Here is a 24,007-nt window from a genome sequence, read left to right on the forward strand (position 1 = left end):
TTATTACTGTTATTATTATTATTGTTTATTATTTAGTATTGTTATTAAGTAACTTCACTTGCTCTGCAGCCACAGCCACCATCCATTTCCTGAAGTTTTTCATTTTCTCCAAAGGCACTTCAGTACCCATTAAACCCTAGCTCCCCCATTTTCCTTCCCCAGCCCTTGGCAGCCACCACCCCACTCTCTGTCTCTGTGACTGTGACTACTCTAGTTACCTCAGGTGGATGGGCTCATACACTGTTTCCCTTTTATGCCTGACTTACTTCACTTAGCGTGATGTCTGACTAGCCATTCTTTTGGACCCATTTGTTAAGACTTTGCTTTCAAGAACAATAACAACCTGTGGAGAGCTGGAATGAAAGCACTGTAACAGGACTTGGGAATAGTTTTCCTCAAGAAGCAAGACATTAGAAAAACAAAAAAAAGCAGGAGATCATCCAGAAGTGACTCACCTGCCTCACATGTCATGACACTATTTTCGTCTGTTTGCCTCTCCTCCATCACTCTGCTCCTGAACCACTTCGTGGAAGTTAGGAACAATGTGATCCTTCTTAGTATTACAGCTAGGTCAAACCAGTTATTACAAACCTCTAAGAAACTTATTATGTCTTTCCTTAGATCCTAGAGCATGTCATGAGGGGAAGGGGACTGGGTATGTATGGAAAACTCCCCCAGAATTCGTGAGAAACCTCAGAGGTCTCCTAGCCACCTCTCCCCTACCTCAAACCTCTTGTTGGCTCTTCTCTCTCTGAACAGACCTCAGAGTGGGAGAGGCCAATAGTCACCAGCTGTGAGCCCTCATAGGGGCTTTTCTGTTCATTGATCAAGTTAGTCAGTTTGGCTCTCCCTCCTTCTTAGAAGGAGGGGTGGGAATATTCCAAGGCAATCCCATTGTCAACACAAAGAATTGAGATAAATTTTGCTGGTATGGTTCTAAAAGTAGTAGAAATTAAATAAGAGATAAGAACAGGAAACAGCATATTTGGAAAAATGAGCTTTACAAGTGTGTGAAGAGTTAGTCCATTAAATGCAAATGATCAAACTCTAGAAATGCACCCTTTTCCTCCCAAGAGTTCCGTAAGCCCGGGGACAGTGCCGTCTGCTCCACTTTGACAGGTACCAACATCTTGCCCTGCTTTGCACTGTAATTTCCAAATAAAACTAAAATGCAGGTAAAAGCAAGGTTAGAGAAAACCTGCATTTTTCTAAGTGCAGACATGTTCTTGAATCGTAATTATCATCTTCACATGATAATCTTTGAAAACCAAGACAGTCCTGTGGTTGTGGTTTTGGATTTTTGTGTCCCATTATTGGCCTTATCCCTGTAGTGAGCTTCCCTTCTTTGGTGTGTAAAAGGAGTATGTCTCTGTTATAGAAATTGTCAGCATGGGGTGGATGTCAAATTTCTAATTCTTCTTCAAGATTCTTGGGTAAGGAAAAGGGGGCCTACCTTAGAGGGGCCGAAGCTGCTGCTGCACATTAGCCATGCTGAGGGGGTCATAAATTCCAGTTGTCAGCATTTTCCGTGACTTTGTGGTGAAGGTAGTCTTGCTTTCATGTCATTCATGAAATATGTCTGATCCCATCTTTAATGTAGAAACCACAGTTGTTTGGTTACACTCTTTAAGGAGGTTGGTGGTCACTGTCGCAATCAGTATTTGTGTGAGATTTAGGAAATTCTTCTCTTTTATTCTCAAGAGAAACAATTTACTCTGAGGCAAAGGAATATTTGCTTTTCCGAAGTAGTCTCTGAAGGCACACATGTGAAACAGTGAGTGCATGTGCTCCGCTCTGGCCTCTCAGCACTGCAAAAGTAAAACCAGTCAGCTGGCCACGGGCTCTTTGATATAATCATTGTCTGTACTTTAAAATGTTTAGCTGAATTGAAAAGATGCAAATCAGATGATGAATTGTACCAGGGAGAAAAGGAGTCAGGAAATCATTTAGGGTGATGTAAAAAAGTTTTGTGAAACATACCATGATCAGAAATCCATCAACTTTTAAAAGTTGAAAGCTAATTTAGAGTCATCCGCTGACAAATAGGTGTTTCAAAAAGCACGATCACCCTTTTGTCTATTGGAGAAAATTCTCCTGGCTGTTAAATATTGATTAATTTTCATGCTCAAACTTCAGAAGGTTTTCAATCATCAGTCCTCTGATGTTGAGTGAATGAGAATTGAATTTGAAAGGAAGAGGGTTCTGTTTGGGGAGGACAGTAATATCTAGACTTTATTAGATAGACTAGCTTTTAGCTTTTCCTCGAACAAGACAATAGCATGGAAATCAAATAAGATACATCTTCAGAGCAGCTTCCTCTCTGTCACCATTGCAGAGTGCCAAAGCCAGGCCACTCTCTGGGATGCTGTTTACTTCAGTTCTTGTGAAGAGGTTTGCTTGCCTTCTTAGTTTCCAAAACACACAGTGGGGGAAATGCTGAAATTCTGTCTCTCCTTTAATTTTCACCCCCTTTGAGGGTTAGTAAGCAGGACCCTGAAGCTCCCCACAGTGAGAGGCGGTAAGGACGCACAGTTAGCTTCAATTTAGAGTTGGGCAGAGTGAGACCTGCAGGATGATGACATGCTTTTCTCAAGCTCTGTGACCCACCGAATAATGCTGCCATTCTCTGAACCTGCACCAGTATTTGCAGTATCTCAGTCTCACAGTCCAGACTCCAAATAAGGCCAGAGGTGTTCGGGTGATCCAAGAGGCACAGTGACAGGGGCTTCTGCTCTCCTCCTCATGTCCTACTGGAAAGTAGGAGGAGCGTTTGTGTCTGAAGACTCAAAGTGAGAGACTTTCTCCTCTCTGTTAATGCACAAATTAGTATGTTTCTGTGTAGAAGGTGAGCATAAGGAAGAGAAAAAAATAACTCTGTGTTCTGCTGTGAGTAATGCACATCATATATGATACAGGGGCAACTGTGTCTAAAGTGGAAACAGAAAAAAAATAGCTTTTATTTCTTGAATGCCCCTGTCAGTGAGCTTCGGCCACAGAAAAGTAGAGAGGAAAAAGCACTTCCTGAGAATCAGGAGACCAAGATAGAGGCCCAGTGTGCCAATAGATAGGGACATCCAGTCTTTCCAGATCTCTGTTTTCTCACCTGTAAAATGAGAGCATTGGACTAGTTGAGCTGTAAGTCTCTTCCAATTCTAAAGCCCTAGGACTTTCTCTCTGAGAAAATCATGGCCTGTTCTTATAGGTTGCATAACTCTTCACTTATGTATTTCCGTGCTACAGGAAGTTTGACTTTCATTTTGAAGGAAATAAAACTGTATGCCATAGAGTATACATTGTTTTATCAGTGTTTTGTCTGCCACAGAAATAGAAGTCCTGTCTGGATGAAAGTGGACATTGCTACGTTCTTTCATTGCTGGCTTTGCACCAAAATATGTATGTTTGGTACTAGAAGAGAGTCCCTTAGGAAATTACTGCAGTTATTTCCTTTCTCCACTTATACACTTCCAGTCTTTTAATAACTGGGAACCAAAATTCCCTGACCAGTAGTTTTAATTTGCATTAAAAACAGATTTATTATTTACAGAAGCACAAAGAATTTATGGGACTCAGAGCTGCAGCTCTAGCTTGGATCTCGCCTAATCATAGCCATGGAATCAATTAACAGTTCATCTGTGAAATGTGATAAAATCTTATGAGATACATATTGCCCAATAACTGAGAATGAGATGAAAGTATGCTCCATAATAGTAACGGGGCTTCAGGGTTTTACAATCGCCATTGAATAGAGTTCCATTAGAAACTCAGTATTCAGGATGGCCACAAAAAATGCTGTGTCTGAACAGATGATAGAGCATTGAGTAGTAATAAACCTGGCCAGCCATTCCTGCTTTGATTAGTTTCCAACACCCTAGAAAAGGGAGCCATTTATTTAAGTGTTCTTGCTCATGGCAAATGAGCTTGTGGGACTTGGGGTGGGTGGGGGCGGGTGGGTGGAAAGATTGAGTGCAGAGCTATAAATTGCCGCAAAGCTAGTGCCTCCAAGAAGGGCTGCTTGGGAGGCCCAGGTAGTCTGGTGTGCAGTGAGCCTCCATGGCGCAGATCAGCAGGTTCCTAGTGATATCTCGCAATCTGCTGTGCAAAACTTTGGACCAGATTGGAGATCATCCAATGAGATCAAAAATGATTTTCCATCCAAATCTTGCAATGCCCTCAACACACACACACATATATTCTTATATCATATAAAGCCATAAAGCATAGCCTTCTTAAAATCATAGAGGCTCAGTCTCTTATTTTACCCTTGAGAAAATTGAGTTGGATGCCGTGTGATTGACCCCAGGTTACAAAGTCAACTGATGCCAGAATAAGGATAGAACAGTCTTGATTCTCCATGAAACGCTCACAGATTAATTATTCCCAATGGGCTTTCAAACTGACCACTGCTAATGCTACAGAATCATTATGTCATCAGTGTTCCATGTCATCTTTAAACTTCAAATGAAGTGCAGGTACATGATGTAGACTTGAGATAAAGAACAAACTCAAAAAGTTTTACCCTACACACCCCCTGGAATTATGCATGCTGGTTTTTATGTGGATACATTATGTCCAGGAGTATCCCCAATCAAGTTGAATTTCTTGGAAAATGGATTGGAGCAAATAGGTTTCTGGGGTTTAGAATAAGCCACAGTAACTCTGAGACAGAGAATGGACAACTGGGAGACTGCCCCCAGCACCCCGTCTCCTCACCCTAATGAGTTTTGGTGTTGACAGCTTCTCACCCTGTACCTCACTCTGTTTTCCCCCCTGCCTGTTGCAGTTTTGAAACGACAGTGGGATATTTTGGGATGAAGCCAAAGTCTGGGGAGAAGGAGATCACTCCCAACTACGTGTTTATGGTGTGGTACGAGTTCTGCAGTGACTTTAAGACAATTTGGAAACAGGAGAGTAAAAACATATCTAAAGAAAGGTAAGGTTCTAACAGGGTCATGAATACCCCCTTTGGGAGTCCAGGAAACTGCCTTCTCCAACCTAACAAAGTGGACACATTTCACACGTGTTGGTGTCGTCTTTCAGGCCGAGTGGACGTGAGGAAGGATTATTGCCTCAGGGATTTTAGGGAAATTCGGGGGAGGCTTGCTGTCCACACAAGCAGATACACTCACGTGGTCTGATAAGTTACACTTTCTTAACCCCTTCCAATTACTAGCTAGTAAATGAAAGGGGAGCTGTGCTAATTTGCAACAGATTGCTTCTCTGTGCATTTTCATGTTGGCCCAGGCTAAATGAGGCAGCCGTGCTGTCGCAGACAGTACAAATAAAAGTGAATGCTTTTCCCATTAATATACTGAACTTGCATCAAAGGGAAATCTCTGAGACTCAGGCCACACTTAACACAGTGTTGAAGCCCCGCTCTGGATTTACAGCGCCACTTCTGACTCCTCGTATCCTGCTGAGGACATCAAACTGCCTGCCGCTCAAGCCTCATTGCAGCCTCCTGATTTTATTAGTTGGGGGTAGAAGAAAAACCTCAGCTCTGAATACAGGGAGAGTGTGTGTGTGTTCATTCTTAGAAAGAGACTGGATTTGGCCCTGGTTATAAGAAAAAAAGCATCTGTACTTGGTCACTATTTTGATCAGGTTGCCACTGCTCTACAAAGGGTATCAACTTCAAACAGGTCTTATCAATACCCTGCAGAACAGATGCATAAGAGTGTCATTCCAACTGGAGTAGGAGGAGTCAAAAAAATTCTACAAATTAAGGAAAATGATTTATTTAATTAAAGCATCTATATCACTCAACACTGAGACCTAAAATGCCTTAGTTCAGTACTCTGTAATCAGAGGAAAGCTGTGTGCAGAATATACACACCCAATACACTAATAATATTCCACCTTAAAAAACTTTTTTTAAAGTGACAAAAATTTAGAGATTTTTATCCAATATTTATCTAAATATTTTCTCAGGGAATCTTTTCAAAAGTCTGCTTTCTTTCTAAGGAAGTCAAAGAGCTTTAAAAATGTTTATCAACATATCTTTCTACCATTACCTCTTTGGGAATAGTGAGTACATCCATTATATAGAGAAGTTGAAACAGAGAAATAGTTGTGACATTTTTGAGAAAACAGATCATTGATAACAACATGAAAAAAATCCTTAAAATCCTGACACCCAACTCATTTGCTCTGGCCCTGCTACTGCTTATTTCACCCTTTCAACTTCTGTGAAATACATTCTATTTTGTGAGCTTCATAGGACAGTGGTAGCACCAAGCTCCTCTCCCTCGCCACACGCCACACCTGATGGCCTGGAAACAAAGCAGTGGGCTCTGAATGCATGGCCTTTGCTTAAGATTTTGCACCTTACATTTTGAGCATAGTCCTTAGTGAATTTGTCCTTGAGGTTGGAACCCTAAAACTGGTCCAAAAAACAAAAAAAAACCAACAGAGATGGTAATTAATTGCTTTTCATTGTAATCATCTTCTGTTGAATTATTCAAATATATTTCAAATGAAAGAGATTTTTTTCCCTACCACCAAAGTCATACGAGATAAATTGGGGGTCCACAGTGGTGGTGGCTTCCTTTAAAATGACATGTCCTCAATTCCTAGACACAGGCATTTGCGGGTTGCTTCCTGGGTGCAGCTGGTGAATTGCCCACTTCACACTCTGTAAACCAACACCTTTAAAGGGTCATGACTTCACAGGACCTTTTCAGTTCTTCTCATTGAGCGATTTCAGGGGTCTCTTCATTCCAGCTGCTTTGCGAGATGGATCACCAGCATTTCCAGCCTAAAACAACAACATCTCTGAAAGTTAATGGCGGCTCATAAGATATTTTTGGAAGCAGCTTGTTTACAAAAATCTATTTGCTAAGAAATGTTAGCACATTATGTTTATTACTGCTCAGCCAGTTAAACAAATTGATTAATAGCCTGGATTTTCTTATGAAGTAAGGATTTTTTATAATTGTCCTCTGTCTCCTAAGGGTTTTAGCTTTTCAACTGTTGGAACCACGTGTTATTATGGTAAAATAAGCAAATTAACTTCAGTTCTTCTATTGTAATTAAAATGAGAAGCAATGTGATTACTTTGTTTCGACACCCAATTAATTATGCTTGACATTATCATTTTTTAGTTTTACACTATTCCCAGAAATCTGATAAATCCCAACAACACTGAATTTCAGGAGGCGGCAACATGACTAGCACAAAGTCAGCCTCAAAAATAAAACTCAGATGAAAACCTGATGGCTTATGATTATAAGGAAAAAGAAGACAATAGTTTGGATCTTATCAGAAGAAATTTTACCCGCTTGATTTTTAGACATATTTGAAGCCCAATAATACAGACATTGGAAAAAATTAAGTATCGATGATAGTATTTTCAAAGGGATGGACTGACTTCCACATGAAATGGAAGTATTGAAAACTACCTTAGGCCACTTGAGGTCCATTTTAGATGTACAGATTGTTTGCTTGTTGCTCTGCTTAGTATGGTTCCACGAATAAACATTAGCCTGATGCAAAATTGATTGGTGCAGCTCACATCACTGTTCAACAAACTGCCCCTCGTGAAGCCTAGAACAATCTCTGAACACAAAAATGTCTCTATAAAAGCACGCAGTGTTCTTGTGCCTTGTGAGTGGATGATAAACCCCACCACTGAGCTAGTGTCAGGCAGGGTACGGTGCTGTTTGCGTAGAAACGACACGGGGTTTCACTGGTAATATGTTTTACCTGCAGATTAACTACATCCAGTAGAAGAGCAAGGTACTGTATGATGGTATATTGCTGTCATTAAACTTTCCTTGTCATTTAAGCCAATATTAGGCAAAATAGCAAATCTCTGTGTCCAGGTACAAATGCAGCACGCCCCGCTCCCTAGATCACCTTTCCGTGACCCACCCAGTCCTCATGCCACCCCTCGTGCTGGAACTCATCCTCCAGTGAAATGGACCAGGCCCTTCTTTTCTCACCCCTTCTGAGTACAGGCAGTGAGTGCTCAGCAGTGTGAAACAGACCTCTAGGTAGAGAGTTAGAAACCAGCATTTTTATACCATTAATTTGCTACATGATCTTTAGTCAGTCACTTATTATTATTACCCGGGGAGCCCAATGACACATCACATCTGTGAAATGTATGCATTGGGAGGAAGCAAGAACTTAACGTTTATGATGATCTCTTCTAGCTTGAAATCTCTAAATCTAGAAACTACTTTTTTAATGTTCTGAAAAACTGTGTATTTTATTTCTGAAACACTTTTTGCCTTTAGTCTTGAGCTCCTTAGAGACTACATTAGAAGAGATTTCAAGCCAATATCTGTCAGGGAGCCGGTGGAGATTTGAGGCAGGGAGAGTTTTCATTGCCCTCTTGGAACTGGTAAATGTCTACAGCTACCTTGCCTTACACCCCCGGTTCTTCCCCTGAAATACAATGTCGGTCTTAAAGACCTCATTTTCTTTTGGAAAGTGTACATGCAAAAAATAATTTCCTCTGTTCATCTTCATCCAACATTGCATTTTGTGGCTCATTAAAGTTCATTGAGACTTTTATTCTCAGGAGCAGCTTTGCCTCACTCAATGTTACATTTTCATGCACTTTTGTATTTGTGCCCCTTGGTACGCAAACATTCAATGAATTTTTGGTAATACACATTTCTTCCACCTATTAAACCAGCAGATGATTCAAGCACATGCATAATTGCAAGGGAGTAACCTAATTTTTGTTGCTATTACTGTTCTTTACTCATTTTTTGCTTTCTTTTTTTCCTGTTTAATTGCCCTGGGATTTGGACCCTTCCTTATGAAATATTCCACCATTTAGGATATCCTAAGACTATTTCCCACATATGACCACACATGCATACATACAAGCCACAGACCACTACCACCCACAAAATGAGCTATGAATTTGCCAAAAGGTAAAGAAGTCCCAGAGGACTCGTGACTCCAGGAATAAAGTCTTAGCAAATAATTCACCCCTTGCCAAAGCAAACTTTAAAAGTGCCATTTAAAAAAACCCATAATGGGTAAGTAATGAGTCAATAAGGAGTGTGGTAAATTTTATGTGAAATGCAAATAAGAAATTTTATTATACACATAGCTATAATTTACACCATTTTTTTGTTGTTGTTCAGCTAAACACCAACAGGGTTTTTGTTTTCAGGATATTATTTGCAGCTATTATGGTTAATTATGCAACTGCCATATCCTTGACAGTAGATAGTTCAGAGCCGGTGTGGGGTTGTCCCAAAGCTGTTCTCAGAACTCCCTGTTGCTCAGGTCGCTTTGGGAGCAGGAACTGGGGACTTCAAGAGCCCATCACTCAGCCCACAAAGGGGCCATTGATTGTAGTGTACATGATGTAGGAATTCCTCTCTTCATATGAGAAAGTTATTCCTGGAAGTAGTGCCATGAACTAAAATTTTTATTTTTTGAAATCTGCTTTCCTGCCAACATCCATACATGATCATCACAATAACTTCTAACAAGTTAACTTTGCCCTCTGTTATGTGGGTAAATGGTTTGTGTACACTTAACTGCTAAGAAGCTTCATATTTTAAGGGATCCCTTTACTCATACAAATCATTCTCTAGGTGACAGACAAAACTTTGAATTTTGCTAAGTCACATTTTGAAGGCTGTTCTGTACAAATCCAGAAACAGTATATGTCCCAAAGAGCTAACTTATGAACACAATTATCATAATCATGAAAAATAAAACCTGCTTATTTCCTAAGCAATAAATTTAAAACTACATCTGTAAAATTAAAAGTATGCTGTGAATCAGGAAAGGAGATAGTAGACTTTAAAATGGTAAGAATTATGAAGTCATCAACTTAAAAAGAAAAAATTAAAACACCTCTTTTGAGTCCCTTTCCTTTGGAAACTATTGTTCCCTTTTAGCTTCTTTTCTTCCTCCTTTTTAATCCTCATCTGAGGGTATGTTTATTGGTTTTAGAGAAAGAGGAAGGGGGGGGAGAGAGACAGACAGACAGACACTGATGCGAGAGAGAAACGTAGATCAGTTGTCTTCCACATGTGTGTGGCCCGAGCCCTTCCAGCTTCTTAAAAGAAGAGTTTATGTTAATTTCTTCACTTCTTTTTCCTATGCACATACTCACTCTTTCCTGTATCATTAAGGATAAAGCTGTAGTTGCCATAACAAAGACTAAAATAACTTTTGCTTAAACAAGAAATATTTATTTTACTTTTGCGTGATAATTGGCTTACACACTATTTGAATGTCGGAGTCTCCGGTACCTTCTGTCCTGTGACAACCATCATTAAGGTGTGGCCCTTATTCACAAGGTTGAAGATGGCTCACATCATATCCCCCAGCACCAGGGTTGCTGAGTTCCTGCCAGTAGGAAGGAGAGGACACACCCTTTCCTTTTAAGCATGTAGCCTAGAAAGTGCACACATTTCATTGAGCAAAACTTAGTCTCGTGGCTGTACACAAGGAGACCAGGAAATGTAGGCTTATCTGGGAGCCATGTGCCCAGTGAAAGACTCAAGGATTCTAGTACTAAAGGCAGCAGGAGAAAAGGATGTTGAGACCATCAGCAGACTTTGCCACCTTTCTTAATTGTGAAATCAAATGGCGCTAACTACTTAACCATGACTAGCTTTTGACACTGATGATAGTTTCTTCCATCTTGAAATGCCTTATTGCTCTGAGAGCATTCTGGGTATGTTTATGTGAAGGTGACCTCTCCTTTACCCCCTTCATTAGTTCCTCCTCCTTTCCTTCTATTCCCCCAAGGTTCAGATCTCAGTGTTCCTCTTTTCTGCTGGACACTCTCTCCCTAGCTAGACCCAACTGTTTTCAGAGCTTCACCTATCACCTCTTTGCCAAGGTCCCCCAAGTCTTCCTACCCAGAGCCAACCTCTTAGTTCTAATTCTTAGACCCAAATCTCCTATAGCACACTAAACCTTCCTGCAAGGTGCCCAGCTTTCACCTGCAATTCAATATGTCCCAGCTAGAATTTATTCTATATCAACTGAGTTCTACTCTTCTTAGGTTCCCTAATTTTCAGTTGCATTGCTCTCTTCCTAGTAGCTAAAGACAGGCTAGAAATCTGAATCATCTTTGATGCTATAAGATTCACTTTCCACCAGTTGCTGACTTCTCAGTTTTGCCTCCTCGATGGCTGTTCTTTACCCGGTTTCACAGTGTCTTTGCCCTCATCCAGGACCTCACCTCTCATCTGGATTATTGAAATATCCTCCTAACGGTTCTGTCTGCCTATATTTTTTCTATTTCCATTTCAATATCCTTTTGTATCCAGTTGACTTTCTACAGCCAAAGTTAGATCACATCTATTTCTTCAACATGTTCTGGTGTTTTCTATTAGTGATGAGACAAAGGGAAGAGAGTTAGCCATATATGTGTAAGGTTGGTACTTATAGTCATGAACTTGTTGGGTCCTTGAAAGGGTAGCCCTGAAAAGAAGGTGTGTGCTATTTCATAGGTAAGCACAGGGGAGAGTAAGCAAATTACCAATGTCATAGTTTCCCTAGTAAACAACAATATTGGGAAAAGGACCTGGGTCTTATTTGACACTCAAGCCTGAGCACTCTCAGGTGTTCCCTAGTCTCTCCCAAATTAGAGTGGAAACTTGCCCTTAGTTCACTTTCCAGTTTCATTTTCTATACCCTCGCCCCACATGTACCCACCATGACAACTCACTGTTTCTCACACCTGCACATTCTTGCCATGAATTCTCATTGGATACTTTCTTTACATTACACTATCCCTGGATATTTCCTCTTGGTCAAAATACAGTCATCCTTCCAGAACTACCTCCAAAACCAGCATTTCTAGAAATTTCCTGAGTTGCCTCTAAGTAGAACTACCGTTTCTTTCCTGGTTTCTGACAGCATATTTTTCTTACCATCCTTTAGCAATTCATTCCAGTGTATTATTTTAACAATTTTATTTTTTCAACTGCTCAGTATAAACCCATTCCTTGTTCTGTTTTCTATGGTGCATTCTTCAGCACAGAGCCGAATAATTGTTTATTGATGTGGAAAGGACTTCACAACATAGAACAAAAGGATTTCAAGTGAGCATTGAAGATCCTGGGTGGCATAAGTGTTTGGAAGAGGAAATGATCCCAAAGAAACGTGGAGGCCAGAGAGGGTCTTAGGAGAGCGTTTCATCATAAACAGGGCCAGCCTAGGCAGAAAGCCTATAGAGGGGATTCAGAAGCCACTGGGGAATGTTGGAGATCAGCAGCTAGCAAATCTGGCAAATCTTCCAGATCACCTGGAGAGCCTTGTAGAAATATAAGCAAATCTAAATCATAATCCCAGGGGGTAGAATAGAGGGCTCTGTAGTTTTAGAAAGTTCCTCCCAGAGAAGGCAGTATAAGAAAGCATTTTATGTTTGTTTACCTCAATAAAAGTCTTGGCTTCATGGATCCCTTACTTAAATGTATCTATCTATCAGGTAAGCTTTGGAGGTGGGAGGAAGAAGGACATCTCCCCAGGGGATCTTGCTACATTCTCAGCCAAGTTTAGAAACTGCTAGACTTAGGTGATCTTGAAGGTCTCTCCCTACCCTGATTTACTGTGATTTTAAATAGAAAATGAGCTCACATTAACAGAAGTGATGAATTCAGCTACTCAGACAAGAAAGGGGTAAGGACATTCTTGGAGATCAATGGCAAAGGCCTGGACTTGGAAGGCTCAACACACATTTTGGAAGACTCTTGCTCATAGTATGATTTCTGGGGCCAGCCTCACTGCCGTGTCTCCTTTTTCCCCTCTCTGAGTGCTCCGTCCACATCAGTCTCTTGTGCATTTGCATTTTGCATTCCCATGACATAAATTTGCAGCACTTAATCAGCTTGATCTAAACACATACTTTTAAAGTACCTATTATGTCTTAACGGCTGTACAAGCTCTGAGACCCTGTTCTGGAAGAATGTGATCTAGTGACCGCACACGGCCTCCTTCACGGAGTCTTTGCCAGCTGCTGTGAGCTGTCTTCCCCCCAAATCGGGGGTGTTGCTGTCTCTTGAATTTCAGCACCAGCGATTGCTGTTTCATCCTTTCAGTTATAGACAGTTCCTCCCTTAAATGAATCATGAGCCCTGGAGGACAAGGGCAATGTCTCGTACTTTGTTTTTCTGTAGCACCTTATATTTTTTTATGCATAGTAAGTGTTCAATTAATATTTGTTGAACAAATAAACAATCACTGTTTTCTTTTGCCATGTTGAAACTGATTACAGAATTTTCTGTCTGCTGCTGATAGATGAGAGATCTTATTTATTTGGATTTTGGTGGTAGAATTCCCCCAATACATCCCATATGGGTTGCTTTTGTCCAAGAATTTAAAATCTTAAGAGCTTTGTTAAAGAGAATAGACATGTTCAGAACATGAAAGATTAGTCAATGGAATAAAACAATCACTTTCTCTGTTCCTGACTCTATTACTTTCAATTTGTCTTAAAAAAAAAAAAACTAGAAAAAAACAAGGAAGTGAAGATCCTTGGGACCCATGGCTGTGCCAAGCCTCAGACCTCTTTGGAGCTCAGACAAGAACCTCAGAGAGCATCTGTCTGCACTCTGTTTCCCTAGCTTGGCAGACAGCAGTGGAAACCCAAAGTGAGTCTACTTCATTCAGCTAGAATATTTCTGAACTGCTTATCTGTGGGCCTCCTGACAGCTCCTGCCTTGGGCATTGACTAGAGGGACTAGGGTCTGCCTGGGAAGTATAATTTAAGGGGCACCAGAAAGGCTGCCTGCTCCACACAATCTCCCCTGTTCCCGCACCCTTTTTAGTCACTGTGCAAACAGCCTGTGATCAGTTCTAGTTTTTGGTGAGACTCGGTAGGTGGTACAGGTTTCAAAATCACAGAGTGGGGAGTGGCATCTACAAGCACATGCACGTCTTCAGTATCAGGATTGGAAAGGCCTTCCGAAGACTGGTGTGCATTGCAATTAAATTTGCAGGTTTATGACACAGGGCTGACTTCAGTTTCCAATCTGTCTCCCAGACATCTACCTCTCCCTGAACAAGGAAATGCAATGCTGTTACCTTTCACTCCGCACCTAAATCGCTGGGCGGCTCCGGGTGTTTCGTCTACCAAGTGCGGAGTGATTGGCTTTAACTGATCGTGCATTCCAGGACAAGTCCACGGACCACCCCCCTCCCCTTATCCCTTCCCCTGTGGCCTGAGGGGAGAAGCTCTGCAAAAGGAAGCAGCTTTTGTTCTGCAGTTAATCATTTGCAGTCAAAATGTGTTTGGGTGCTACAAATGATAGCCCGCTAAAACCACCAAATGGCTGATTGTGTAGCTGGTAAAATTGGTTCTGTAAGAAGACTTCGGTCACTGTAAATAGAAAAATATCTTAAGAATGAGGTAGGGAAAATTATCAAATTTAGGAAGTAGAAATGATGGGCTGATTTATCACGGAATAACTTTTAGAGACTAGATTCTGACATGTAAGAACCTATGTCTTTTAATCTAAGACTTGCAAGTGAAGCTGACCTGGGGGTGTTATTGGGGTGGAGGGTTCGTCAGGGTCAAGGGTCAGACTCTGAAGAGAGAATGAGCATAGAAGAGCATGTTGTCTGTTCAAGTATGTAGTCCTGTAGGTCTGTCTGGGATAAATGATTATGGGTTACTCATTATTTCATATTGTCTCTGGCTCTTATTTGAGTTTTATTATCTTGCCCTTTGGAAACGTAAACTAGTCAACAATGTTTTCATCAGCTGCTGCAATGAGGAAGAAATTTCTCTTTACATTGCGGAATTCATGAGTTTGGTTTTTGTGGTGTTTGTTTTTTACTGAGAGTGAAGACTGGCTTATTTCATTCACTTTTATAACTATTATCCATGGGTAACAGTTATATCAAGAATTAAGAAATTCCTAGTGAGGGAATTTTTTGCCCAGGAAGACAGGAGTAAGGGAGGTTCCCACACCCCCTGGCAGGTCTCCATGGCTGCACTTAGTAACTGAGAATCAAAGCTGAGCATTAGCCCCTTCCCCCTGGCTATAGGAAACAGCCTGACTCAGTGACCTGAGGACAGGACCTGAAGGAGAGTTGAGGATTATCAAAAGACCCCAGAGAGCACCAGAGCCTTCTGTCTAATGTTCGGGTTACCAGGCTATGACCAGAAGCATGGCCTGATGTAGCTAAGTCCTTCTAAAAGTACAACATTAAAAATGACCCCTGTAATGTTATGCCATCTATGCTTCAGGTAAGCCTTGTGAGGCAAAGATCAAGGTCTCGCCAACCCTTTTGGCTCTGTGGGCAGCACCATGGCAGTCAGCAAGAACAAGGGCCTTATAAAATATGGCAGAAAGGGGAGCCAAGGAGAAAGTGTTTGATCCATTTTCTAAGGAAGGTTAGTGTGATATGAAAGCACCGGCTATGTTCAATATAAGAAGTATTGCAAAAACACTGGTCACGAGAACTCAAGGAACCAAAATCACATATGATGGTCTCAGGGTCATGTTTTCGGAGTTGGGCTAGCTGATCTGCAGAATGATGAAGTTGCATTTAGAAAATTCAGGCCAGTTCCTGAGGATGTTCAGGGCAAAAGCTGCCTAGTTTCCATGGCATGGATCTTACCCACGACAAAATGCAGTCCATGGTCAAAAAAGGGCAGACCGTGACTGAAGCTCATGTTGATGTCAAGACTACTGGTGATCATTTGCTTCCTCTAGTCTGTGATGGTTTTACTAAAAAACGCAGCAATCAGATTCAGAAGACCTCCTATGCTCAGCATCAACTGCTCTGCGAAACCCGGAAGGTGATAGAAATTATGACTCTAGAGGTGCAAATTACCTGAAAGAAGTGGTCAATAAGCTGATTCCAAATAGCCCTGGAAAAGACTAGAAAAGGCTTCCCAATCTATATTATCTGCTCTGTGATATTTTTGTTAGAAAAGTAGAAATCCTGAAGAAGCCCAAGTTTGAATTGGGAAAACTTACAGAGCTTCACAGTGAAGGTAGAAGTTCTGGAAAGGCTACTGGGAATGAGACAAGTGCTAAAGTTGAACAAGGTGATGGATATGAGCCCCAGTCAAAGAATCTGTTTAAAATTCAGACTAAATGGTGAAATATAAAAAATACTATTGATGGGGAAAAATATATACTGCCCTCAATCTTCTCCATCTAAAGTGGCATAAATCATGTGGTAATGAGCTTTCTTAGTTGAGTAAGCCACTTCGACATCTTTCCAAAGTCTCTTTGTATGATACCCGTGTTCCTTGGCCTGATGCTACCTACTTCAAGGCTGCAAGGAGTTCGTGGCAAAGGAGTAAATAGCCAGTTGGCATTTCATCTTTACAGCTTCTTGTACCTCTTCTCTGAGTTTTCCTTCTAAAAGGAGACCATAAAAATACCATCATTTGCTGTTATAAGAAGTTCTCTCTAACTGTGATTTACTGGTAAAGACAACTCACATTGGGTAGTCAGACTGGCAAGTTATTTATTTTACAGGTGTGATGCCCTGTAGGTGCCAGTGCCTGTTCCATCCCACCAAAACCTTATCCACAATTCAAAGGGCAAAAGATGGAATTTACTGGGTCATTAGCAGAGGCACGTTCTCTGTTGATCATGTGTCTCCATGTGTTTCAAAATAGTCACCAGAATGAAGATTTCCTGTGCTTGTTAAAGACATTCAGGCTAACAGGTCTTTGAATTTTAGGATTTGCCCAGTGGTAACAGTGATTTGGACCTTCGCCCCTCGTTACAATGCTGTTTAGGGAACCTTGTAGGACTCCGTGGGGCGCACTGACCTGGAGGCCCACGGCTGCACATGCTGGCGCACAGGGCCTGCCTTTTCCTGTTCTAGACTACTTTGGCCTCCTCTCTTCAGTGATGGGTGAGACTAAGTCTTCTTTAAAGAGATTCACATTACAGCTGGTTGGATTTCATGTTTTTACCACCATGCATTTCTTGAAGTGTATTCCCTGCAGTGCCTCCCTTTCCTTCGCCTTTATCCACCAGTGTTTCCAAAGTCATTGACCTTCAGTGTCTTCAGTGAAGATGTATCCATGGCCTGGGGCATGCAGTGATTGGTGTTTTCAGATCACACAAGACTCAATGATTGAGTTTCGTCTTTGAAGCTAGTAGCATTATAGGCAAAAACTTCTAAACTCACTTCCTTGGTCCTATTGTCTACATTACAAAAGTGAGTGATTTATTAACAAGTATGCCTTGGTAATATTGTAGATTTTTCTACTTCCTGAAATGAATTGGTCATTATCTCTTAAGAGAATTTCTAATAAAGATCACCAATAGGTGTCTAAAACAGAGTAGTAGTTTGTGAGGGCCCTTTTCCTTTTATTTTCAATACTTTTTTTAGAGCAGTTTTAGGTATATAACTTGAGAGGGAAGTGCAAAGACTTCCCATATATGTTCTGTCTCCACACATGCATAGCCTTCCCCTTTATCAATGTTACTCATCAGAATGATACCTTTGGGAAAAAAAAAAAAAAACAAGGATGAACCTGTATTGATGCATCATAATCACCCATAGTACATAGTTTACCTTAGGGTTCACTCTTGGTGGTCGGACAAATGTATAATGACTTGTCTCCATCATTATAATGCCATCCAGAGTATTTTCACTGCCCTAAACATCTCTGTGCTCTGTCTGTTCATTGGTGCTCCACAACCATTGATCTTTTTATTGTCTTCATAGTTTTGTCTTTTCCATAACATTTACTCATTTTAAACACTAAATAAACCCTACTGGTTAGAGGATAGACCTCTACCCTGAGCCATGATTTGAGATGAGTTAAGTCCAGCCACCAATTAATTGCCTCTGTGACATTTGTATTTAAAAATATGATGTGGCCTCATACTTTAGAGTTATTCAGAAGTTAATAGGCTGACAGTCTTGTTACAATTCAGAAAGCTATTCGGAATGGGAAAGAGCAGATGACAAAAAAAAAAAAAGTTAATTGCAGTCAGAGAATTAAATTGGGAAGAATCTTAGGGTATAATCAGATGAATCCATTTCAGTTTTATTCCAGGGTTATTAAAAGCAAAGGGAGCAAATAGAAATTGCAAAGTAGAGTAGGGCCCAAATCAGGAAGATCACGCAAAATTCCAAGCAAGACCATAAAGAAAGTGAATCATCATGAAACATGAGGTAATATTTGTGTTCATGAACAGGAAGTAAGCGGATGCCCCAGTGGGTACTTATTCTTCCCATGTTCCAGCTCGTCTGACTCTCTCCCTGTGTGTGAGTATCTGACAGGGACTGTTGATCCATCAGAATCAGGACACATCTGGAAGGTAACAAACAGAGAAGTGTGGTGGGACTGGCCATGTTTCTGATTTTTAAACATTTGATATTTTACTAGAGCCCAAAAGCTGGAATCTGGTGGCTCTGGCTGTCAGAATAATGGTCCTTTCAAAAAGCCTGTTCTTCTTAATTAGTTGTCCATTTCCAAGATACCTCTGGATAATTCTTTAGGAAAAAGACTTCTACTGGCTTTCATTCTCCTGGAGACGAAAGTTGTTTCTTTTTATTTTCTTTCCCCCTAGGAGTTTCAGTAGGTTCTGTTGAATTTCATGTGTAAGGATTTTCCAACTTTTTATTTTTTTAAAAAGCAGAGGTGTTTGTTTGTTTGTTTTGTCCAGATGAAAACGTGTATGAAGCCCCAATATATAAAACAGGTAAAATAAAGCTTCTCTGGTTGAAGCAGGACTTGCAGGGGTCGTGGGATCTAGAGGGTCCCATAACTCTTCTCCTCTCTTTCTGAATCATCTTTGTTGAACGTTAAGGCTCCTTGTAAGACAGTTTGAAAACATTGCTCTAAAATACTGTTTTTTCCAATAGTGACAAGGAGTGTAAAACAGCCTAAACACTCTACCTACCTCACCTGCTCAATATCTCACTTATCTCTTGGTTGGTTGGTCTGGTTCATTTCCTATGGTCAAAAATGACAGCACTTTTCTTACATAAACTTTATGCTGATTTCAGTATATTCTGCCCTTTGCACCATGAATCAATGAAATACTGAATGTCATAATAAAGACATTGTACTTCTTCAGTCTTATACAGCTGTGTTCTCAATTGGTTTGATTTAGCTGCAGGCATATAAATCTAGCCCATAGAAATCCCACAGCATGTCCAGTGTGATGTCCTCCCAGATGAAGTTTAGTCCTGGGGTGCCTAAGCCTCTAAGTGGAAAGGCCTGTCACTCTTCAGGGTGCAGTTCCCTTAGCTGCCACTCTCGTTAAAGAAAAAGTATGACGTCATACATTATCCAGCTCTTTTCATTGTTAGGATGGGAACAATGTCTCTTGCAGATTCCACATTCTAAGTGGAAGCAAAACTCCCTCCCCAGGTGCTTATCCTATGAAGCCAAGATTACAAATCACTTCCACAGAGTACGGGCTAAGTAGGAACATGAGAAGACAGTCTTATCTCATGCTACGTCTTTCCTCAGTAGACTTTGGCAGCAATTGAATTTTACTGGGGCCCTCAGTAACTCCTTGGGGATCATATGCATTACAAAGAAGCTGAAAAGGCAGGGTTTCCAGAAGTCAATTTTGATGAAGCATTTGTGAATTGAGAACAGTTATTTTCTTTCTCACTCATTTGTATGTTTTTTCCTATATATCTACTTTTGAAGGAGGTGCCATATAACGTTTGAAATCAAGTTTAGTATCTGGCTATGAGTAATCGTGAACAACTATGTGTGGTGCTCTAGAGCTAATATTCAGATCAGAAACAAAAGGAGAATCAATATTATAGGCCAGAACCAAAATAAGTTCATAAACAGTAAAGCAAGGGGGAGATTGAGCATATTTATTTAGCTAGCAATTGTCTAATCAGTGAGTTCTCTGACCTCGTGCAGAGCAGTTCTCACCTCCTGAGTGAAAGGGGCACATTTCAGATTTGAGATGTATAACCTCTCTGAGTCTTAGGCTCCTTGTGGGCAAAGTAATGTGGATACTTTTAGGCATCCTGGAACATATAAGTTAGCATGTATAAATATTAGCACATTTGGGCAGCCTAAGGTGCTTTTGGGAAAGCACCCTTCCTTTTTCCTTATTTTGGACTCAATCAGCTAATCAATAACTGGAACTAGATTTGTTAATGTTTTTACTATTTCTCCCCCAAGGGTAAATGCAATGCAAATGCAATAATTGTTCTACCACTCTAGATATTTACTAATCATTTATACTTGTTTAAGGTAGGGAGGAAAAAACATCAATGCAAGTCATTCATTAGTTACTTAGATATTTGCTAATAGCTGGTTTGTGCCTGGCACAGTGCCAACTATAGAACAGGGAGGAGACCAGATATGCATAGGGCGTGATCACTACCCTCCAGTGGTTCCAGTGGCGTAAAGGAAGTAAGACACCTATACAGTCCTTAGATGAAAAGTGCTAAGTGCCTTAAAAGAGGCACAAAGTGCCCTTTCACTTGAAAAAAGAGCAATTACTTCTGGCTCAGAGAGATGAAGGAAGCTTTCATGACCTTAGCACTTAAGCTGGGAATAGAAGAATGGGAAGAATTTGAGCACGTGGAAAGGAGTAAGAAAGTCATTGAGGGAACAGTAAGAATGAGACACAGAGGTGAGAAAAGCCTTGCCCAAAGAATGGTGAGCAGTTTGCATGGGAAAGGACACTTGGTAAGTAAGCTTTGTTATTTTTTTTAATTTTCACCATGATAGCGTTTTTCAGGTACAGCGTCATTCCCCCTTTTAGCAGATGAAGAAATTGAGACTCCAAGTGTTTAAGTGATTTGCCTAAGGATAATATAAGGCCAGATTTGGGTCTGTAAAGGTAAAATAGACAAGTAAACTAAGTTTAGAAAATGTGTGAGCTTTGATTGTCAGCATAAGGAATTTAAATCATACACTATAGTTCAAAGGCCAGTGCACTGCAGCCTGTGGCCAAATCCGTCTCACTACAAGTTTCTGTGAATAGAGTTTGTTAGAACACAGCATTGCATTGCTGTTCATAGGTGTATTTTTGTGAGTCCTCTAACACCACCACAGCAGGGTTGACTAGTGGCAGAGACCGTATAACCTGCAGAGCCTAAAATATTTACTATCTGACCCTTCAGAGAAAACCTTTGTTAGTGCCAGCCACAGTTGATGGGACTCATTGAAAGTTTTCAAGAAGAGAAGTGACGCTTTAGAGTTAAGCATTATTGATTGAGACCATGCGCATCAGCAGAAGGGTGGGTTGGGGGGAAGCAGGTCATTTAGAAGACTATTTCAGTGGTCTGGGCTCTCACCTGTGCACTGGGGAGCTTCACAGTGGCCCTCCAGCCAACATTTCTAAGCTTAGAGAGTCCAGGCAGGCAGCAAAATGGGGCAAAGTGTGCAGGGTATAGGAAACCCAGCTGTGCCACAAGCTGACTGATGGCATCGCCTGGCAGCCTCAGGGCTGCAAGTACAATAGGGAGTGCCAGCAAGTGCCAGGAACCGCCAGGTCGCTGCACAGAAATGCCGCTCCATGTTGCCGTGCCTTCCAGTTTTCTAAGAGAGGTCAGAACTTAGAATTCTTACTTAACATTTGCATCTACAAATGTTAGCCACTGAATATAAATTTACGTAAACCCTCTGAGGTCGACCACACAGCAGACCTCCAGTGTGCAGTCTTTGCCCGCGTAATTACCAGAACACCGATTCTGAGCAAATTGGGCACAGCCAACAACAGTAGCTACTCTAGTTTCTTCAGCAGGCTTGTGACACTTTGCCCACAGTATTTGAAGACCATTTTCAAGAGATAGACCAACCGACCATCAATTTCTTGTCAGGTGGAAGCAGTTTTTAAGACCTACCTACGTGTTCTGCCATTCCAGTGTTCATCACATAGCTAGGTTGTCAGGATGTTGGAGCAGTTGCTTCTTATCATAGATGTGATCCAAAAGAAGCTGAAAAACAGCCTTGCCCTCCAAACATGGTGTGGATGCTCATGTGAAGGACATACAGAGAATCTAGTGAGAAAGTGCTGCTTTGAATTTTGAGGGATCAATCTTGAGCATGGGCGATGTTACTCAGGTGACATTAAGGAACTTTATAGTTTAACAGATCTTAATAGACTTGCATGTTTTCCCCATAATCATTCTCGATGCCTGAATGTTTACAGTTTAGAGGTTAATCACTTGTAACCATTTATTCATTCATTTACTCAGTATTCAGTGATCACCTGCTATATGCCAGATTCTATACAAGGTGCTAAAGGAAGCAAGACGTTGAAGTCATATCCCCTGCTTTTGAGGAGCTGTCATCTAGGGTACATGGCAGGGACCTAGAAATGGTCCCAGCTTAGTAAGATAAAGGGACCTTGGAGGGAGGCGTCAAATATACCTGTCTTCATGTCATATGTGTGCCCCAGGAAGAAGTTAAAAAATGTTCCACTTTATTAATAAAAATGACTGGAAATGTCCTAGAAAGGTTGAGGCAGGACCACGTGCACACTTTGTGGCACCTCTTGTTGAAAGCATTTCACGAGAGTGACAGCAGAGCGTGACACCCAGGGCCCCATGCAACCACACAGGCTGCAGGCCTGTGCAGCCTCGTGGGCTCAGCTTTTTTAAGAAATTCAAGTGAATGGTATTTTAGGAAAGTAAAGGATGTTTTTCAGTTTTTTCTATAGGTCTCCATTCATTTATGGCATACACGTATATATGCACTCCAACTACTGCATCAAGAGCTAGGGATGAGGCAGTAAAAATGGCAGCTACCGTCTCTGCCCTCATGTGCTTTGTCGTCTAACTGAGAAATCAGTACACAATCATTTTCATTACCTGGTGTCACTATGTCTTAACCGCATTAATGGAAAATTATTTAAATGACCAATGAGTCTTGCTTCTTTATATTTTTAGATATATGGTATGAATTAAAAGATATGATTTTTAAGTGTATAAACATAAATTTTTTAAAGAAACAAATGTTATTTTGGTTATCAGAAAAACAAGGTTAATATGAAAATACATACTTCCAAGTTCAATAATTTTTGAAATTTAAATTTTATTTATAATAATTACCTCACTGAAGCTTATAAAAAATATAAGGAAATAGATGCAAACTTTGTTTTGAAATTTAAATAATTTATCTTATTTGTTTGAGAAATTTTCCTCATATCTGCACCAAAGTTTAGCTTCTAGGTGGGAATTTTAGAATCAGAAGAACTGAAGTGAATTCTTTGGTTTGTTAAGTCTCAGGGAACAGCAATAAGCAGACTTGGTTTGCTTTCAAGGTACGTCTAAATAATATTATGCAAGATAATACTTAGCCAATAGTTCCACCTGTTTAGTTTGTAGTCAGAAACTGTTGCTGTGCATGCGTAAGCAGTTTCTGCACTTCTGTAATAGAAGATTCCATAATGGTTATCCTTTATATCAGGCGTACTAAGTATACGAGATGTTTTACATATATTAATTCATATAATCCTCACAACTGTACCTCCATTTCATAGAAAAGGAAACTAAAATTTACAAAAGTTGATTCCCTCCAAGTCTTCTAATAACTGGCAGAGTTAGAATTAGAATCAAGTCTAGCAGATGCTGAAGCTACTTTCCAGCAAGCTTTGCCTTGGCCCAATCCTGTGCAATTTTCAAGAGTGCCCTGTGAAAGAGAGACACAATAATTGGGTGAGGCCCTGGCTGGCTAGTTTAGCTGGTTAGAGAGTCATCTGGTTATGCCAACGTTGCAGGTTCAATCCCCAGGCAGGACACATACAAGAAACAACCAATGAATGCATAAGTAACTAGAACAACAAAGTGATGTTTCTTTTGCTCTCTCTCTCTCTCTCTCTCTCTCCCCCTCCCTCCCTCCCTCTTCCTCTCCCTTCCTCCCTCCTTTCCTTTCTCTGTCTTTAAAATCAATAAGAAATAAAACCAATAACTGAATGAGAACATTAGGAGAAGAGCAGAACAGGGTCCCTGAGGTCAGAACTGTCCTGGAGAGTCTGGGGTTTGTGTGATGGCCTGTAGTCTGCACAACAGTCACTGACCAGTAGGGAAAAGTCCGCAGTGGGGGCGGGACCTTCCGTTGGCTCCAAGCCCCTGCCTCTACATTGCCAACCACTGCATCACCCCT

At 40.8% G+C, this 24,007-nt stretch overlaps 1 protein-coding gene across 3 annotated transcripts in view; it reads left to right on the forward strand.

Moving 5' to 3' along the window:
* FMN1 (formin 1) overlaps positions 1-24,007 on the forward strand; it is a 403,953-nt gene that overhangs the window by 364,034 nt on the left and 15,912 nt on the right. For all 3 annotated transcript variants that reach the window (XM_053928167.1, XM_045201498.2, XM_024567895.4), the window contains one exon: positions 4,781-4,930. In XM_053928167.1, the coding sequence (XP_053784142.1) occupies positions 4,781-4,930 (150 nt within the window). The remainder of the gene's footprint in view (positions 1-4,780; positions 4,931-24,007) is intronic.

Source organism: Desmodus rotundus, chromosome 7 (genome assembly GCF_022682495.2).
Source record: "Desmodus rotundus isolate HL8 chromosome 7, HLdesRot8A.1, whole genome shotgun sequence".
Taxonomy (NCBI): domain Eukaryota; kingdom Metazoa; phylum Chordata; class Mammalia; order Chiroptera; family Phyllostomidae; genus Desmodus; species Desmodus rotundus.